The following is a 20,940-nucleotide window of genomic DNA, read 5'->3' on the forward strand; positions in this document are numbered from 1 at the left end:
TCTACTTTGTTACTGTTCCTATAGTTTGCTTCTTTTCCTCAGTTATAATGTATCAAAATGTCTCATACTCTCTATGTGCTTTCTATTTGCATTAGCTGATGCAAAGATATTGGTTAGGTCAATGACAAATTCTGTCATTAATTGTGATGATAATTTAGTCCGACAAAGCAATGCGCTGATATAACATGGTATACAAATAATGAATGTTTATGAATGCAATGGACAGAATATTTCATGAGGTGAAAGATGAAATGTGACCTCACACCACAAAACAAACAAAAAGTCGCACCCCTTGATTTTATGTGAGGACTCAAAACAGGTGAAATGGGTCAACTATGTCAATCTGGAGTTTTTCATGTTTTATGAAAGAGCTATCTTTCTTCTACATTATTCTTTAGTTTGCTATCATAACACGAATGGGAAAGTGTGTTTTCAGCAGTTTTTCTACAATCCCTTTTTGGGGGAGAGTATAGAATCTAGAGGTGCCTTTTCGTTTCTTGAAATCCTTTGTACACTCTTCACTTTCACGTCCAATATAACCTTTTGAAAGGATAATGCTACTGCTTTGTAAGTTGGCATTAATCATGGACAGAAAGTGTTAATAGAACATGCTTAATTTCAGCTTAATCTTATAATTCCTTCATTGTTGTTGCTCCGGTGGTTGACATCCTGTGTTTTGTCCCTTTCATCGCCCAGCTAGAGCGGCTTGGTGAAAGATTAAGCGCTAGAATAAACCCTGTACTTCAGAGCCTCTTTTTTCAGTTCACACTTTTCCAGAGTGTTTGCTTTCTTTCCAGTATTTAGGTAGGTTAGGGTAATCCATTTGAATTGAGTTATACATCATTTTAAAGCTTAGAGTCTGCTCTTTCAGAATCTGCCCTTAACTAAAAATCCATTTCTTGCGACTTTTTGTTGGTTTTGTGATGCAGGGTCACAAATGATCCATTCAACGAGGCAAAGCTGAGTTGAATGGATCAATAATTTAATCTTTCACCGAATGAAATATTCTGTCCATTTCACCAGGGAGGTGAACCTCCCTGAGTGCACGAATATATTTGTTTTATATAACACCTAAAATAGATCCTTGTTTATTGATGTTTTATTAATTTAGAAACAAAAAAGAATGTTCGGGATCCAAGATCAAGAGAGTGCTCATTGATTGCTTTACGCCTGTGCAATGTCGCATATGCACTACAAACGCAAGCGTTTTACATGCATAGTGTGCCAGGCTCTCGGCATGCGTGTAATGGAGCAATATGGATCCAATATTGCACGGTTCATGGAGCCACAATTGCACGAATGATGACGTAATAGTAAAATGGGATGAATTATCATGAGCAAACAACCAATCAAATGACAAGGATCTATCTAGGAGTTATATAAAGATTGATATGTGTGTGAGGGTCTGGTTAGAGATCATGGTTGAATATCAACTATCAATGAGGAAACTTAATATTGTGGTCATCTATTGACCAGACTGGATACATGTCTAATGGCGATTAGATCTCAAGATTTCTTCAAGCCTACAAAATCGGCCATGACTGGCATATTGGAGCAATCCATGCTTCAGTTTATATACCCTGGGGGGGGGGGGGGGGAGTGTGTTTCATAAAGCTGTTCTTAAAGTTACGAACGACTTATGAATGACTGGAACATGTTCTGATATGCTATACTTATCAGAATTTCTGTAGTTCAGCACAAGAACTGATCACCAGTCGTTCTTAAATCGTTTGTAACTTTAAGAACAGCGTTATGAAATACTCCCCAGATGCTACCACTTGTGACACTGTAAGAGTTCAGAATTTGTACTTGAAGTGTCCTAACACCTCAGCGGTGCAAGTCCTGTGCAGCAAAGAAATCATGCACTAGGCAACAGGTTTTTGAATGGCAGTCACATAAGCAAAAGGAAATGCCCTACTGTAGCCTAGGTATCAAGATTACTGAGCTATATTTGGGCATATCTAACCTATAATGGCAGAGTATGACCCTCAAAAACTTCAAAGATGAAAAGACGTCATTGCCCTTCATCACAAATACCTGCAATACATGTCATAGTTCTGTAATCAGCAATTGAGTTGAGTTTGAGTTTGAGTTTGAGTTTATTTTATTTATACACGGAAATAAAAGCCTGCTTTCAGCTGGACAGCTGTTTTTCAGCAAGGCCGTGTTTCACATCGAATAACAAAGTATACATACACACGGCGAAAATGCAAACATATGCAATGATATACAATAATATATAACAAACACTGAACAAGTTACAAAGAAGATCAATGAGAAAAAAAGAAGAAAAAATTCAGATATTAAAAACAAAAGAGAAAATCAATATACTTCTATGGACACATTAAGGGATTTCCGCTAACTTCATGATCTCTCTCGAGAAACTTTTGATGTCACTAATTCTTCTTAAATGAACAGGAAGGTTATTGAAAGTTTTACATGCAACATATAATGGGCTATTTCGGACAAAATTAGATCGAGGTTTTGGCATCACAATTTGAGTATTTGAGTTTCGTAGAGTGTAATTTTCAAATGATCTGAGTTGAACACTAGAGGACAAAGTTGTTGGAGCAAGGTTATACAACAGTTTGAATATAAAGATTAAGGCTTGCTTTCCTCTTCTTTCTTTGAGTCGGTCGACCTGAAGAGAAGAATAAAGAGTTTCCCTATTGTAACGGGTGCCAACACCTTGCACCATTCTTAGGCATCTGTTCTGAATAACTTGCAATCGATGTAGTTGACCCGAGTGACCAGTCCTCCAGATTACACTACAGTAGTCCAAATGGGGTTGGATTAGAGTTTTGTGTAACAACAGGGAGGTATCCTTATCAATGTACTTTCTTATACGCTTGACTGCATGAAAGACTTTAAGCGTTTTGCTTCTAACGTTTTCAATTTGTGGGGTCCATGTTAGGTTTTCATCGAGAATGACCCCGAGATATCTGCATTCTGAAACTCTTTGCAGAGGTGTATTTTGAATGTTAAGATGAACATTCTGAAAATTTCGCAAATTCCGTTTAGATCCAATCAACATAAACTGACATTTGTTTACATTTAACAATAATTCGTTACTTTTAAACCATTCAAGAAGTGACACTAGGTCATCATTGATTGTTTTCTGTAAACAAGACGGATCCTTCGAAGGAAAATATAAACAAGTGTCATCTGCATATAGGGAAAGCGCACACTTCTTGACAGATTTATGCAGATCGTTTAAAGCTAAGATAAACAAAAGGGGCCCAAGAATGCTTCCCTGTGGCACTCCGCTTGTAACCGTCCTACTTGCTGACAAGTTTCCGTTTACCAAGGTTGACTGCTCTCTGTTAGTGAAATAATCACTGAACCAATGCAATGCTTGTGAGTCGAATCCAAGATATCTTAATTTCTCAATGACAACATCAAAGGAAATCAAATCGAACGCCTTTTCTAAATCCAGAGTAACGACACCAATTACATTTCCATTATCAATTTGTTTACACATTTCATCTGTTAAATACCACAATGCGGTTAAAGTGGAATGACCAGGGTGGAAACCATGTTGATGCGAGCTGAGTATGTCATTTTGACACAGGTAACAATATATTTGATTAAATACAATTTTCTCTAATATTTTGGACATTACTGGTAAAATTGATATCGGTCTATAATTTGATGGGTTGTCTTTATCACCACCTTTGTGGATAGGTGTTACACGTGCCCTTTTCCATATACTTGGAATTTTACCAGTTTTCAATGACAGATTTAGAATGTGGGTCAAAGGTTCGACAATAAAATCAATAGTATCTTTTATGATACAGGCAGGAATTTGATCCAAACCAGTAGCTTTGTTCCTCGAAATATTTTTTGTAACATTCATTACATCATTTGGAGAAATTTGAGTAAAAGTGAACTGAGATCTAATCCTAGATAAATATTGTTGCATATTTTTACCAAATTTCGTATTAGACTCCTGTTTTCTTCTAGCAGCCAAGCTTACAAAATGATAATTCAAAGAGGCCGCTATTTCTTTTGAACCTTTAACTTCATTTCCCTCAATGATCAACTTTTGAATGGGAGTATCACTGTTTTTCTTTGGCATTATACGTCGTATTGATTTCCACATTGCATTTGTATCACCACTATTCCTTACAATGCTTTCAGACACATAAGCTTGTTTTGCTCGCCGTATCATATCAGTTGCACATCTGTCACATGTGTTGTGTTGTGTTGTGTTGTGTTGTAGTTGTGCAAAGGTGGTGGTGTGGTGGTGGTGTTGTGTTTTGACGTTTGCCATCGGGAGAAATAGTTTGACTTCACGAGTCGTGACTGCAATGATTTTGAGCTGGAGAAATGCAATGGTGCTGTTGTGATGCATACCTACACAATTGCATGAAGACAACACATTACACACACAGACATGTACACACTTGTTCAGACATTTGTTCACTGTGTAGGGAGAGTTTCTAAGATGGTCTCAAATACAGTACATGCAAAAGAGATTTTTACTGCAGATTGCAAACCTCCTTCACATAGTCCCAAGTCTGTGTTTTCAAGTCACTTAGGAGCAATGAGCCATTTCAAATGCTTTTGTTATAATATTACGATCACCAATCTCATGCCACTATTTAGCAAGCGAGGACATCCAGTGACTATGGGTCCACCAGCAGCATATGAGTAGTGGTCCTCATATGCAGGCATTTACAAACATACACACATGCGCGCGCAACTATGGATCTAGCTTTAGGAAGACATCGCATGCTCATATCTTTTAAAGATATTATGAGCATGCGATGTCTTCCTAATATCAAGGAGACACATGACCTTGGGACGACAATTTGTGTTGCCTTAATGTTTTCAACTATCAGCATGCTTTACTGGCGGCATCGCTTACCTACACAATGTCCCCTTATGCAGAGTTATATATATTTATTTACATAAACATATAAATAAATATATGAAAGAAAAATCTAAGTTTTTCTCCTTGCCATCAAAAGTGGATTTAGCACCTTTTAGAAAAAAAAACAACTCTTCATATACAGTGTGTATATTAAGTACAAAACAGCATATACTCACTCTAAGGACACACAGTGATCTTGCAGGAGTATTGATAATATTTAATCAACAAGAACTGTAAATCAACAATAAAACAGACGCTTCTATGGCCAAGGACACAATACTCTTGGCCGTAGTACCATGAGATTACGAAAAGATAGTCCCTTTACCATTGACATGTTGGAATACAGCTCAGCGAAAATTTGGCTACATCACGAAAAATACAGTATAACAAAAACCAATCGCTTTACATTGAGCTGCCCAATTCTGTCAAATCACTTTTACAGAGATTACCACTCCAACAAGAAAGTTTCATACTCCACTGATGCATAACAAAATAGCAGCAGAAAAGTTAACATTGGTACAAAATCAAACAGGTATTGAGAACATCACAGACCCAATAGAATACTATGCAAGAAATCCAACATGGTATCCAGTTAATCCCTAAAAAGACCCTTCTAGGTCAAATGACTGTCATATTGTCTATGTAATATTCCAACTTTGGTCGAGTACACAAATACCCCTCTAATTTTTCATTTATTCATTTTTCTTTTTAACAGGAAATGCACTGAATAAGATAATGGAAGGTGATTCCTTCATGGGGAAAACACAAATGGAAGTAAAGTTGTGTTCCATTTCACTAGGTTACATGAATGGATTAACTGGTTGTGACATCATTGTTCCATTAGGGACTTTTGGGAGGTCCATGTATTACGTCATGAATTACCAAAGCGACATAAATACTATACTATAGTTTTTATGTCGCTTTGGTAATTCATGACATATTACATAGGTTCTGCCTTGGTACCTATCAAATTTTGTCCAAATTTTGGTTCAGCTGCAGCATTGAGTCATCAATTTCATTCAAAACACCTGCCTTCGAGGTAATCTCTCCTCCATAATATAACAAAACGGGCAAAACTTTCTGGGTTCATCGACATCCCACCAAAGTAGCTTTCTCAAGAGAGTATTCTAGAGTCCATATTCTTTGATTTGCTTTTGCTTCATTATTTTGCAAATTGGGCAGTAAGGAATGTCAGTAATCATATAAAACATGTAAGAAGCAACTCATCCTAAAAGTCACTCAGTGAAGCGGCAAGTGTACTTGTAAATTATACATTTGCTGTTTGTCTTTACACTGTCGGCGTATAAACGGATAATATCATTGACTGTATGTCCTCATTGTATTGTCCATTTCCTTCCACTTTGATTGGGAGATTGCAATGAGGCTATCAATTTAATGTGAAATCCTGATAAAAATATGAATGAAAAAATACTGCTACAGCATGTCTTCACATTTTTATTATCACATACCATTCACAGTACCTATGCAACTATCATTTCAGAGCAAACTGTACCAAATGGTGACTAAAAACACAAAACAGCCATAACTTTTGTTTAGTGGAAACCCAAGGACAATACACACACTCGGAGCTTGTACTTGCTTGGATCAGAGTTCTGAACTCTGCCACATGAACTGATGTGGGGTAGTAATGTTGTGAACATCAATCAACCCTTTAAAAAGTGCACAGCGGCAGAAGTTGCTTATAGATTTGGAATCTGGGGTGAAGCAGGAAGGGCGTTAGAGGGGATGGCTGTGGTTTGGGTTCCTAGTAGCGGTAGTGGTCTGGCTTGTAAGGACCTTCCTGGGGAAGGCCAAGGTAGGTAGCCTGGGAGGAGGTCAGGGACGTCAGCTTCACATCCAGGTGTTCCAGGTGGAGACGGGCGACCTCTTCATCAAGCTGAGCAGGGGAGGACAAAATGGAATGGAGAATAACTAGATATATCGCTACGGCGACTGATATGCCTCCACCATAATGCATGGTTCTCCTAATAGGTCTATAGTACAATGTCTTGACAATGTGTGATGACAGTTTCACACAATTGGCAAAATATTACAATGACAGGTTTGCCACAAATGTGCTGAATGTTCACTTTCCTAGAACTAGGTTCAATTGGATGAATGATTAAAATGTCAGAGTGCAGGTATTTGGGGAACTGATGATTTTTACTTGACTTTTGACCCTTTTATAAGTTTATGCATTGAGTAATTTTCAAGGTATTGAGAAAAAGTATAATTTCAGTATCAAATGGGAAAATAGCATTATCTAAACCTGGCCTTTGACCTTTGACCTCACAGTTCCAAAGAGGTTGAACATGCATAAATATGTAAGTTTCATGATGATATCTTGAGTTACTTTTGAGATATGGAGGAAAAAGTGCAATTCAGCACTTTCACTTGACCTTTGCCCTTTTGACCTTTTGACCTTTGACCTTTTGGCAAGAAACTTCCCACAGAATATATATTGGGTAATACATGCATACATCAAGTTAAAAAAACAACAAAAACCTTCAGGCATTGCATAAATATAAGGAAAGTGGTGATATTTTGAGGAGTTGACCTTGACCTTTGACCCCCTGACCTTTGAACCATGACCCCCAACTTCCCTAGATAATCACTGCTCATTGGAACAAGCATATATACTAAGTTCCATGAAGATACCTTGAACCATTTGCGAGATATGGAGAAAAACATGAATTTTCAACCTTTTTTTTCACAAAATAACCTGTGACCTTTGACCTTTGACCCCATGACCCTAAAATTCAAACAAAGTATTATCCCCCCAGGATATACCCTCATACCAAGTTTGATGTAAAACCACCACACGGTTCTTGAGATATCGACAAAAACAAAACGGGACGGACGGACGGACGGACGACCCGAAAACATAATGCCTCCGGCCACTTCGTTGGCGGAGGCATAAAAATTGTATTAAGATCAGGTTTACAGAGGCACCAGTGCCTAAAATGCTAAAGTCTTTATTTCACTCCCTGTAAATATGGTCTTTTTTCCTGTAACCTGTCTTGCATATTTCACTTTATCATGTTGTTAACACCCCAAGAATTGACAGAAGATAAGACACAGTAATATAGTAGGCCATACTGGAAGAACAGAATTATACTTTTAACAGTTGTACATATTTTTTTCATAAAAAATACATACTAATGTGACAAGAGCTATTAATCTACAGAAGAGTTTAAGCTACATTCATGGAAACTGAAAAAGAAAGATGTATTTCAGCTAATGTTTAAGTTTTAGCATATTGCAAATATGTTGAAATCAATAGGATCAAAGTCTGCTTGTTTGTTTGTTTTTCCCCATGTATTGAATATCACTGCACTGCAGCTTGAATTTGGGCAAATAAAAATATAAATGCTCAGTTGATTATTAATGAATTTAGAAATTCAGGGCACAGCTGACCTGCCCACAGATGACCAACCCACAGCTGACCAGCCCACAGCTGACCAGCCCACACAGCTGACCAGCCCACACAGCTGACCAGCCCACACAGCTGATCAGCCCACACAGCTGATCAACCCACACAGCGGACCATCCCACATCTGACCATGCCACAGCTGACCAGCCCACAGCTGACCAGCCCACAGCTAACAGCCCACAGCTAACAGCCCACAGCTTGACAACACACTCACCTTCTTTGGCAGCATGACCACTCCAACCTTGTACTTGTCTGGCTGGGTCCACAGCTCAATCTGGGCAATGACCTGGTTGGTGAAGGAGGCTGACATGACGAAGCTAGGGTGACCCATGGCACAGCCAAGGTTGACCAGTCGACCCTCGGCCAGTACGATGATGTGGTTTCCACTTGGCATCTTGTAGCGGTCAACCTACGGCACAATGAAGTCAGGGGGAGAGGGAGAATTAATTAGAACACTCACTTTACTTTCTTCATTGATCTACACATGTACATCTTTCTTTGTCATGCGGCAAAGTGTTAACCCGATGAAGACGAGTCCCAATATATACCCGGGCAGGTGTCTATGGGAAATGCGTGTTGTAGTAAAATCAGCCTGTCCTCAACGGGTTAAGGTGTTGTTTTAACTAAGCAAACTTCCTCTTTCAGCTTGACATCATTTAAAGAACTGAATAAAAGTCTCTTTTAAGATCTCTGAGGATAGTAAAAGCTCTATTTCACACTGGCTCTAAGTTAAAGTGAAAACTGTCAAAGACTTTCTTTTCACAGTCTTCTCCATTACTTCAAAATAATAAAAAGTCATCTTCTTTTCGGACAATAAGCTCCCTGTACTGGATCAGGTTTCCTTCCATTAACCCTAAAAAGACTGGGCTATTTTGGTAGCTTGAAAGACTGGGGGGGGGGGGGCCTCAAGGGCCCCCCCCTAAGATCTTGGCCGTGGATCGCGCGATCGCCGCGGAACTTTGCACAATGGTAGTGTGCGATGTAATCTACAAGATCGTGTTTTTAAATTTTCCAAAATAGACTTCTTTTATTTTTTTTTATTAATTATGATAATTTATGCAAGAAATCAGAATCTTTCATCTAAATCAGTAAATAAAGCTCCAAAAGTGCTCATTTTTGGTATAATTAATCTTTGTGGCATTCTTAGCAAATGTACTTGAAAAAAAATTCGGTATCAAAATTAATTTCTTATTTATTTTATTGTTTCATGAATTTCTTATGTATTTCTTTGTTTTTTTGACCTTTTGTTTTTGTTGTTTTTCGTAACAAAATTTGTCACAGACACTTTTTGAAGCATAATACTCTTAAAACAAACTAATTTTAGCCATTGAGAGTAAAAATAAGCATATTTATATGAACCATGTGAAAAAACTCAATTTGCATTGACTTTGTACACAAAATCACATTTTTTAGCCATTTTTGGCCTCACGTGCATGTACAAAAAGTCATGTAACTTCAGAACCGTACCCCCAGGCGTCACAAATTTGGTGTCAAAATGTGCGGGAAACTCAAAAGAAAAAAGTCATGGAGCATCGCGGCGAGAGCATTGCGTGTTGCAGAGTAATCGTGCGAAATGTCGAGGGGGGGCCTCCGAGGCCCCCCCCCCCCCCCAGTGCAGTTAGGGTTAAAGGCCACAAAAAAAAGTACAACAATTCTGCTTTTTTAAATTTCCATAGACATTTACTTATCTAGACCTTTGCTTCATCCAACATACTTGCATTATCTAACATAATCTCCTCAAATGCTATTCATTTTCTTCGAATTCTACTTTTGTCTGGTGAGACAGAATAATTGCAAACGTTTTGCAGTGCCCCATTTGTGTTTGACCTCAAAAGAGCCACCGGTAATACCTTGTGGGGCAAGATCCCCATAGAACAATGTAGACTGCTCTACGATTGCTGCAGGCATATAGCCTCAACAATGCTCCACCTGAAGAGCTAATTATGTGTGCATCGATACACCTTGAGGAAATGATATGCATTTCCTGGAAGTTTGCCGATGAAGGGCAGTGTTGAGATAAGGAGATATAAAAAGCAGCGCTGCACTTGTCTTAATCATTTTATCACATATTGACCGAAAAAGGTTTTTGTTCTTTTTTTTTTCCTACTGCAGCGCTGCACTTACCCTATCATTTCATCACTTGTTGGCTGAAAAGGTTTTTTTCTTTTTTCTTTTTTCAGAAAACCTTATCATGGGCAGACCACTTTGATATTTAGTCAACTCTGTGTAACTCTAATCTGGTGGCACTAGAGGATGAGCCTCAACATTGGCAAAACTTGATATTGCAATACACATACAATTTCCACATTTCGTCCAAAAATGCACATTAAACATGGGCAAAACTTAATTCTGAGTTCTGAGTTCTGACATTTGCTTCGTGTAACTGTACTGAATTGTTGTCACTGGCCCTGCAGTGGCCAAGGTCTTGCTAATGAAGCCAGTTGATATCACTGATTTCACATAACCTTCCTTATATTCCATGACTTAACATATACCCTGTATGAAAGAATGATAAAAGACTGAGTGGAAACATAGTTTTTTTTGTGGAAAAAAAACAGTCCCCCACATTAATGACACATGGTTGAGATTGTACCCAGACTCCATGCACAACACACTACATGCAACCACAAAAAGGATGTCACACCCCACTTGCTAGTCTAGTGGAAGCTGGGATGCTACGTTTTATGCTGGAAGTTCATAAGAGAAGAATGAGATGAAAATGATCAGATGCAAGATTCAGCTCATGGCAGATTGTGTTTTAAAGGAGATGGCTAGTAACTGATCAGTGGGAATCAATGGGAATGCTGGAGGATGATTTTTCCTTTTCTTGTGGGATTCATTAAGAGTACATTATATATCTACTGATGTGTGAAAATTATTTGCTTCTGAACTGTCCCATATTCAAGTAATGTGCAGTTTAATGCCCCGTCACTGTACAGGCATGCTAGCCTGGAACCATTAAACTGCAAATTACTTGAATACGAGACCATTCTAGAGCAAATAATTTCCACACAACAATAGATATATAATGTACTCTTAAATGAATCCCACAATTGGAACAATCATCCCTCAGCATTCCCACTGATTCCCACTGATCAGTTACTAGCAATCCCCTTTAAAGACAGACTGATTTTGCTACAACACCCATTTCCTATAGACACCAGCTCGAGTATACTCGAGTAAAAAAACAAACAAACATAAAATTACAAAACAGATCAAAGCATGACATAACCCCTTGAGGAGCATGACTATTGACCATGGGCCTCTAACACCACTAACCTGTGGCTTGATTGTCTCCTTGGTGGCGTTCTTGTTCAGCCAGTCCAGGTCGATCTCGCAGTCGAAGTGACCGATGTTACAGACAATGGAGTCGTTCCTCATTTGGCGGAAGTGGCGCTCCTGGATGATCCCCTCGCAGCCGCTGGCCGTCACAAAGATGTGCGCCCTCTTGCAAGCGTCGTCCATGGTGGTGACTTCGTAACCTGTGGTCAGAATTGAGGAAGACGGTTGTCTAGGTAACATGGTTATGGTCTGGCCTTTCTTATACATTGTATAAAGCTCTTCATTGCAAAGAATGGCATCAGTTTGAGTTGGTTACCTTGGCATGAGCTCAGCTTGGAAAATTACCAGAGGGTATGTTGTTGAGATTTGTTTGTAATCTATTCTATATGTGGTGCCCTTTTGAACAAATGAAGATTATATCACCCTAGGGATGCTATCCGCCAAGTTTGGTGAAAATTTGTTATGGGATTTTCCAGACAAAGCTTAAAATCTGAAAATTGGGCACTGCAAATCTGCCATGAACAAACTAGAAGCTACAGTCATTCATGTACTTACTCGTAGCACTAGCTCAAGTACTATTCCTTTATGGGGGGGGGGGGGAGGGGTTACCTGTCAAGTATGGTGAAAATCTGTCATGGGGTTTTCAAGAAGCTGAAAATGACAAAAAAGTTTATGCATGACACACACAAGATGCAAGGCAATGAATGATAGCCCGCCTGGCACCGCACGAAGAGCAATCGCAAAAAAAAAAACAGAATACGACAACATACAACCTCCGAATTGACTGTGTGATACATACACACACACAAACGCACACACATACAGATGATGCCTAATGCGGTATGCATAATGTAAGTTCATCATCTTTGAGATTACCCAACAAAGTGTGAGGCGAAAATTGCCCGCAATTCAGAACGCTTAGGGTTTGCTCCACACTAAGTTCGTCATGTGAACAGGGTGACTCGGAGACCAAAGTGCCATCAAAATGGGCATTGTCCCATGCTTGCTTTCCTGTTCCCAGAGGGGTCACTCTTGCAGGGGTGAACTCATGGTCAGAAAACGAGGGAATTTCAGACCACAATAACAATCCCTGCTTATCTTGGTGCCATTGGGGCCCCGGGAGGCCTTTAAGAAGGTCACAGAGCAGCTGCAGCAATATACATCTAATTTCTTGTAACTGCATTGTCCAGTTGGTCACGGCAGAATCAGATCTGATCAATAAACCAAACTAGTGAAGGCATTGGAGAGACCTCTGAATGACATATCTTTGCAACCTCTAAAGCCCATAAGCCTACAAGCTAGTGTGAGCTGTATGGGACGCAAAGTGTCGCACAGCTGTTTTATTACAAAATCACTCATCTTGTAACAAAATGAATATTTTATCAACAAAATGACAACATTTCATCAATGAAATGACTGACTTTGTAACAAAATAGGCCATGCAACACTTGGCCTCCCATACAGCTCTCATCAGCTCGCAGGCTTAGGTCGCACAAAGGGCATGACATTGGGCTTTAGAGAATGGTACTTGTGCATCATGTTGAATACAATAACATATCATCTAGTTTCTGAAATTTCTTTGCATGGAATGTAGACCTTGCTTTTATGCATCTCGTCATTTTTTATGTATATACAGAACTTTTGATACCTGTTTGAAGCATAGAAATTTTCAGATCTGCTTTATATACAATGTATGAGAAACTTTAATCTTCGATCCCAATTCTCCTCATAAAGCTCAATGAAACAAATCTTTTACAAGTTCAGATATAATTGAAATAGCTGATTACGTGTCACAACTTTTAGACTAAAAGCCTTCATTATGCTAAGTTACTGGGTATATATGCAAGTCCTATCTCAAAGCAAATAGAAAATCAAGCATTGTAAAGGGCAGGCACTGTGAGACATATAACAGGATTCCACTGGGCTTATTAGCCACTACTCATTTGCACAGGTCTTCCTTTCATCCGATAGCCAAACAGATTAAATGCAAAAGTGTGATGCAACCCCCTAGCTACCAACACAAAGACGCTTCATTGCACCTAGCTCGCATAACAATGGAAGGTACCAAAACATGACATTGTGTTGAGAAGGTCAAACATTGCTCAGATCTTGCCATATCATTCACTAATGCAGACTATCATTCAACTTTGACCTTTAATTCACTGCAGTTTCCTCCAGAGAGCTCTTAAAACACAGCACGTCAAAACTAAAAAACACACCCCTCACAGATCACTACACTGGCTGCACTCGGACAGTTTTTCAATAAAGCACAAAATTTGCTTAATTTAAAAAACAAAAAACAAAACACCAAAAACACACAAACAAACAAACAACTTAACATATTATCAGAGCAAGCTCTTTTCATGATTACAAAGCTGATCTCTAACATTCAGCTCGGAAACTTGTGATGTTCTCTTTTTTACCAGACTGCAAACTTGAGCAATGTGTCACAAGAACAATTAAAAAAAAAAATGGACAGAAATCTTTCCTTTCATGGTAGGGAGCATGTGGGATCCACGAGAAAGAAATCGATCACAAAAATGGTTTGATTTTAGCAATACTATTCGTTATAGATGGCCAAATGTTTTCTGGTATTTAATGATTTAGATACAAACCTTCCATTGAAGCCTGAAGGGCATTGATGGGGTCAACCTCTGTGATGAGAACACGAGCACCAAAGGCTCGCAGAGATTGGGCGCTACCCTTTCCGACATCACCGTACCCTGCCACGACGCAGCACTTGCCAGCCAGCATGATGTCTGTCGCCCTCTTGATGCCATCAACGAGAGACTCACGGCAGCCGTACAGGTTGTCAAACTTGCTCTATGTGCATCAATACCAGTGAGACAAATAACCAAATTACTTCACCAGAAAACCTTCATGGATCCTCATGAAGGTTACCCTCATTTCTCTGATCCTCAGATATCTTTTACACCATATATGTGTGAGAACAATTGAATTCAATGCAGCAAGGAAATGAATTTATCTTTTTTGTTCACCATATATCGTGTATATATTGAATATTTCTGTATATCATTCTTTTTTCTTTCCATCAATCGTATTTCACTCTTATTTACTTTGTTATAGTTGTCTTGTACATTTTTAAAGCTATTTGCAACTCTGTATTATTGAGTTAATAATGTGATATATTTTTACATTGGACTCCAATACCCAGAGGATGGGTTGTTGAGTGAAATAAACTTTCAAAACTTTTATGACTGAGGCTCCTGTGGTGAAATTTTGAAGAAATAGACAAAAATGACAACATCAACCAGTGTAAAACAATTCACAAGTTTGGGGGTCCAGTAGCTGTACATTTCATCACCATAATCTCATTCTGTAGAATTAAGAATATGAATTTTTGAAGTTCAAAATCAAGTGCTTCGGTAAATATCCAACATTTCAACTTCACTCCATGTGTGAAAACAATTGAATTCAATGCAGCGATGAAAGCCATTTATCTTGTAGCAAAGGGCAAGATATCACTACACAAGAATGTGAGTTTGTACAGAATTTTTAGCTACAGGAGTAGGTACACACCTTGGTGACTGAGTCATTGACATTGATAGCTGGGATTTTGAGGGATCCGTCAGCCATCATCTTGTAAAGGTTGTGAACACCGGTGGTGGTCTCTTCCGACAACCCTTTGATGCCTGAGGATGGGGATGGATCGATATAAGATGTTGGACAAATGAGGCATCACTGCTCATCAACACATTCAAATGTTATATTTGAAGACAAACAGAAGTTTGAAACAATGAATTTATTCCATGTATTATGCTTGACTACCGGGCAGGTATAAATATGCACATAAATTACCAATATACAAGGTTACTCTGTCATTTGACTAAATTTCATTCAAGCTTCTGATGTTGATAAGAGTGTAATGAGCTTTCAGACCCATTTAACTAAGTTTTGTTCCAAACCATTTCATTTTAAAATTTGTTTTAACTGTACACAAATTTGTGCACTTTCTCTTAAACTCCCAAAATTGATCGGTAGAAGAGTATGGGAACAAGAAAATACTTACAAAATAAACAGACAGAACGACTGTCAAATATACTGCAAAGAGAGAACTTTGAGTATCAGCAACAGCAGTTTCAGAAAAGCATTCTGGTATAACTCACCAGCAAGGAGCTCTGGGTGCTTGGTGTGCACCAGGTTGGTGAGATCACCACCATCATCCAGGATCATGTTGAGTGGCTGACCATCAGGGAAGATCAGGGTCTGCTCAATGCACCAGACGTATTCTTCGTCTGTCTCACCCTTCCAGGCATACACGGGCACCCCCGTCTTTGCAATGGCAGCGGCTGCATGGTCCTGGGTGGAGAAGATGTTGCAGCTGGACCACGTGACCTGTTCCATTTTTAAGAGGGGTGAGAAAAGTACTTAGGTTGGAGGAAGTGTGAAAAATGTTAGCATTACACAATGATGCAAAACACTTCCTCTACAAGCACTACACATGGCAAAGGCCTTTCTCTTGAAGAAAGTTGGTCTTCAACTGTTATAATGGTTCTTCGAATGAATTGATCTTGGTTTGCTGCCCAACACGGTACACTCGAAAACCACAAGTGCAGGTCTGCTAGAATGTATTTGCCCGTAAGCGAATGTCCATCAAAGAGTATGATAAACTCCAGTCAAGCAAGATTCTGTAGCTGCATGTGTGCAGCTAAGAAACAGTGGCTGTGTATAAAGCTGTAGGCAATTCATTACAGGGATTATGGGCCAGGCAAAATGTACATACAATGCTTGGGGTCCAGTCGGGTGGAACATCACACCAGGTTTCGGGCAGTCGGAAACCGACAATAAATTATTTGTTGTTCCCTGCAAGTTTGCATAAATATGAATCCCCGTGTCCTCTACTACTGTAAAACTGAATATTTTTGTGTAACTTTTTTGTGCTTGGCTGGATAAGATTGATTTCCCCTGATTTTAATTCTGCGGAATCAAGACATCTACTACTGGAACATAAGGCACGCAAAAATATTTGCCTGCTTTTATTTCGGCGCTAGTTTCTCGCTGCACGAAATGTGCAACAATTTCCTCTTTTACAGTAAAGTGCAGACAAGCAAACAGAATTCACTTACACTTACAGTGCATTCCAGTCAAAACGAACATGGTTAACAAAATTCTTGGTATAACAAAGTAAAAACATTCAGGTCCTAAATTATCAATGTCTCTTTATGTTCTTCAATGTTCGGCTATAACTTAATTTTGATATAACGAAAGAAAATCACATATTCTAAGACTTCACTATAACAGGAGCACACTGTGTTTTAATGTGGCATATATATTGACCTTGCACACTGGTTAAGTATTTCACCAGTTAAAACTAGTATAGAAAGTTGGCATGATTTCAAGACACAAGCAAACATCCTACAGCATTTTACTTTTTTTTAAATTCCTACTATGTAAGCCTGCCCAATTCTTCATGCACCATGACTCAAGAGCCTGGTTGAGGCAGGAACTGGAGGAAGCTTTCAACATGCTGGCAATGAATTGCCAAGCTAACGTACACCCCTAATGTAAACAACAGATAATACAAAGTTCACTTCAACCCAGATAGCTGCTTGGTATCAGGTAATCAGTTGTGAAGAGCAGTCACAAACAAGTCAGCTCAAGTGTTGAATTTTTGCAACGTCAGCATTTTTGCATTCCTTTTGGCATACGAGTCTCAACTATCAGCCATCAACAAAGTCTCTTCCTTCTTCCATCCACAATCCCCCTCCCAAGAAAATATTTCATTAAAATCTGTGCATATGATTAAAATTCAGACTTTCACCCAATCCCTGAAACCATCAATCCCTCACCACAATAGCAACTGCAAAAGGTTTTGATCAACTTTAGATATATATATATGCAAATCTAATCTTACCTCTGCTCCTAGATCTCTCTCTCCCCCCCCCCCCCCTCTCTGTCCAATATCTTATCTTTCAGCTTTCACTCAATCATTTCAGCTCTGTCTCCATCTCTTTCTGTGACACACAGAGTATACTTCTCTCAGCTCCTAGTTCTATCTTTCAATTTTTTTTTTTTTTCACACCCTCCTGTTGTCCCTCATGCCTGTAAAACTTCTTTGAAGGTTTCAAAAGAAAATTAGCTATCATACCTCTGCTCCTATCTGTCTATTTATATCCTAAGTTTGTACTCAATCCATCTAGATCTAGTCATCCCCCAAGTCTGCTACAGTCCTGTAAAAAGTAGAAGAGGCTTACATCTGCTCCTAGCTCCTTCAGAGTCTCAATGAGGACGGCCGTCTGGATGGTCATGTGCAGGCAGCCAGCGATGCGTGCACCCTTCAGAGGTTTGCTGGCTCCATGCTTCTTCCTCATCATCATGAGACCCGGCATCTCATTCTCAGCCAGCTCAATCTCCTTGCGACCAAACTCGGCCAGCTCGATGTCGGCTGTAGAGGTATTCAAATCAAGGGATTTAGTGGTTTGTATCAAACACTTCCAAAACTGATTTTTTAACATCACACATCCTCTAATACTGTTTGTGATTGATACAGTATTTACCAGTGACTAAGAATATAAGATTACAAATACATCACTTTATTGTTATGTCAAAACTACAGATACTGATCATAAACTTGTCTTTGGCGTATTCTAGACTTTTTTTTTAATAAGAGAAAACATTTTCTTTAATATGCTACTCTCCTCAAGCAGCATCAAATACAATACTAAGTCATTTTACATAGAAAACAAACATTTCTGGTTCCTTCCACAAGACAAGATAAATTAACTTCTTTTCTTCTTCTTTCTTAATGTTCAAAGGGCTATGCAAGCCTATCACAAAGATCAAAGATGATCATGTGAGGGTCAGGTAGGCCCGTACTCGTGGACTACTTCACTGGGCGTGAATTAACTTTTTCAGGAATGAACCAATGAAAAGTGGAAAAACTGGGTACCTGCTGGTTCGACCCATCTGTCAGACCAACGCAGTAGAAAAAAAATGGGTTATGTAATTTAAATTAGTGTGCAGCCCCGCGCTGCAAGCCAGTGGGTATGGCTATGATGCAAACTGATGAGATGTAAATATCAGAGTTCATAAAAAGTTGATTTGGTGGAGGTGGAAATTTCTTTCTTTCTTGCCATATTAATTTTCAACAATAATCGAGTGGATGTTTCTCTTTTGTGTGTGAGAGACTTGGTATGACACGGACATATGGATGCTACCACAAGATGGCGCTATGCGAAACGATCATCAAGATGGCAATCCAGGGCAGGAGATTCAAATGAAAGGCTTTTCACTTCCCTCTCTGTTCTACAATTGTTTCCTTCTCATATTGATTGCCTATCCATTCCGCAGAATATTCCTTCACCTTTACGATATTACTCACCAACTTTGTAAGGGGGTTTGGAAGACATGATGGTGCAGACTGTTGGTTACAGTTAGCTGACGATTTACACTGGCGAGTTGTACGCTGCACGCACGTGTGTTAGGCTCTGGCTAGCACGTCCGTCCTCGGCGGTGGCGCAGTGAGAAAGAGAGCGAGCAAGGAAGACCATCGGCATTTTCATGTTTTGTAATTTGCATAAGTCACGCCCACCGCAAGACGCTTCAACGATTCGGACAGTGCGCTGGTGTCTCAATAGTCTGGCTTCCAGACCCTCTGCCCATACTCTTTCGCTATTCATGATATTGACGCCCTCAACGTCGAAAACTAGTATAGTTTAAGTTGATTTTGTCGGTTGCCTTCGGCAAAGGCGGCGACTTCGTCGCCGCGGAGTCCAGTTGGCAAAGGGTCTGGAAGCCAGACTAGTGTCTCAACGAACGCACGAAGCGCACAGACCCTCGATCGAGATGACGATACAACTGAAATGCAAATTTCCATGATTTACTGGTATATACATGTATATGACTTTTGTGTAAGAAAGACATGTTTGAGAGGTAGTAGTTTTTTTTCTTTAATTTCATTTTCAAATGATCAGAATGATAAGAGAGACGCAATGATATAAACAATAGTCATGTTGATTAATCAAGATACATAAATGCTCGTTTGTATCAGTGCTCAAAATTATAGCGTCTCTAAGTTTCTAGTGCACTTTCATGATAATTAATTTCTCTTTTTTATATGAATTGAGAAACAAAAACAAAAGAACTAAACTGGGACTTGGCGTGCAAGTCATTTGGGAACGTGTGAGGCTATGATCTATTTAATTCATTTTATTTCCACTTGCAATAAATTCAATTCAATGTTTTATTGTCATGTGTAAGCATAAACAACGATTTACAGTCTGATTTCCAAGCATAATAAATGAGAGCATTACTCATACACAGTGTGATTACAGAAAATAACGTAAATGCACGCAGGAACACATTGGCATATTGAGATTAACATGACGTAACAATAAGTGTAGAGTTATTACACATGAACCTACATAACAATTTTGTGAACTCACAAACATCTGCAACATTTTTGTCAACTATTAGTATATAAATTGAGTGGCCGAACCATAGTTCTGACAAATTAATTAATGACTGAATTTTGAAGTAATGAAAAGAAATCAGCCCTGCAACCGTTGATATAGATATTATTTAAAGTGGAGTAAATTTCTCATCTTTTTGAATACCATGTTTTCTTACCAGGCCATTTCTCTAAGATTTATGGTACCTGTATCGTACTATTTACATCTCTCCGAATTCTTTTTTTTTTTTAGTGTACAAGTTTCAGATAATTGACTTCTGTTTTGATAAAGTAAAATAAGTAGCAAAAGACATTAAAAGGTGACTATCGTATTGTTAAGTCACATCAACTGATGACTAAAACCATGCCATCCTTAGTTTCATCCGTGTTGCTCTTTCGATTTTTTTTTTTTTAACAAGAGAGTTGCCTCATGTGTGTATGCTTATTTGTTTGTTTGTGTTTACATGCCCCCTTTTAGGCAATTTGCCTTAATAATAGTTTAGTAATTACCCACGCCGGAAGAGACTGCATGTAACGAACTTTGCGTTCAGCGGCAGTCCCCTCCATTAGCAACGATCTTAATATTCATTCTGTATGATCAGAAAGCCACAGTATTCATTGTCAATTTACAGTATTTTTTTTTTACCGCATTGTACTGATTTCGGGTTACTATATGTAAATATTTTGCGTTGTTGGAAATGAAATGAAACTAACTGCTGCCATGGAACTTCAAATGCGATTTAAAAAAATACTACTGTGTTATACGGGCAACAACGTCAGTTTTGATTCCAAGAAAATGGCAAAGCTAATGCACATGCATGCTTAGGCCTACATCACTGATTCTCAAGTAAAAGCCTAATCGAAGAAAGATGGAAATGAAGGAAAAGAAGGACTGACTTGAATCTAGGTAACTTAGATTCACATAACCTCTTGGTACAT

General features: G+C 38.8%; 1 protein-coding gene across 1 annotated transcript; it reads right to left on the minus strand.

Moving 5' to 3' along the window:
• Positions 1 to 5,072: 5,072 nt before the first annotated feature.
• On the minus strand, positions 5,073 to 19,071 carry LOC139742282 (adenosylhomocysteinase A-like). Its single transcript, XM_071652860.1, has 8 exons — positions 18,934 to 19,071; positions 17,807 to 17,997; positions 15,719 to 15,947; positions 15,132 to 15,244; positions 14,207 to 14,414; positions 11,589 to 11,791; positions 8,524 to 8,718; positions 5,073 to 6,773 (listed from the first exon to the last, which is right to left on the minus strand). The coding sequence occupies exons 1-8, from the start codon at positions 18,959 to 18,961 to the stop codon at positions 6,642 to 6,644; spliced, it is 1,299 nt and encodes a 432-aa protein (XP_071508961.1). The 5' UTR covers positions 18,962 to 19,071; the 3' UTR covers positions 5,073 to 6,641.
• Positions 19,072 to 20,940: the final 1,869 nt, after the last annotated feature.

The sequence above is a fragment of the Diadema antillarum genome, unplaced genomic scaffold (assembly GCF_040938485.1).
Source record: "Diadema antillarum isolate AM-2024a unplaced genomic scaffold, OU_Dant_1.0 seq00000994_RagTag, whole genome shotgun sequence".
NCBI classification, from domain to species: domain Eukaryota; kingdom Metazoa; phylum Echinodermata; class Echinoidea; order Diadematoida; family Diadematidae; genus Diadema; species Diadema antillarum.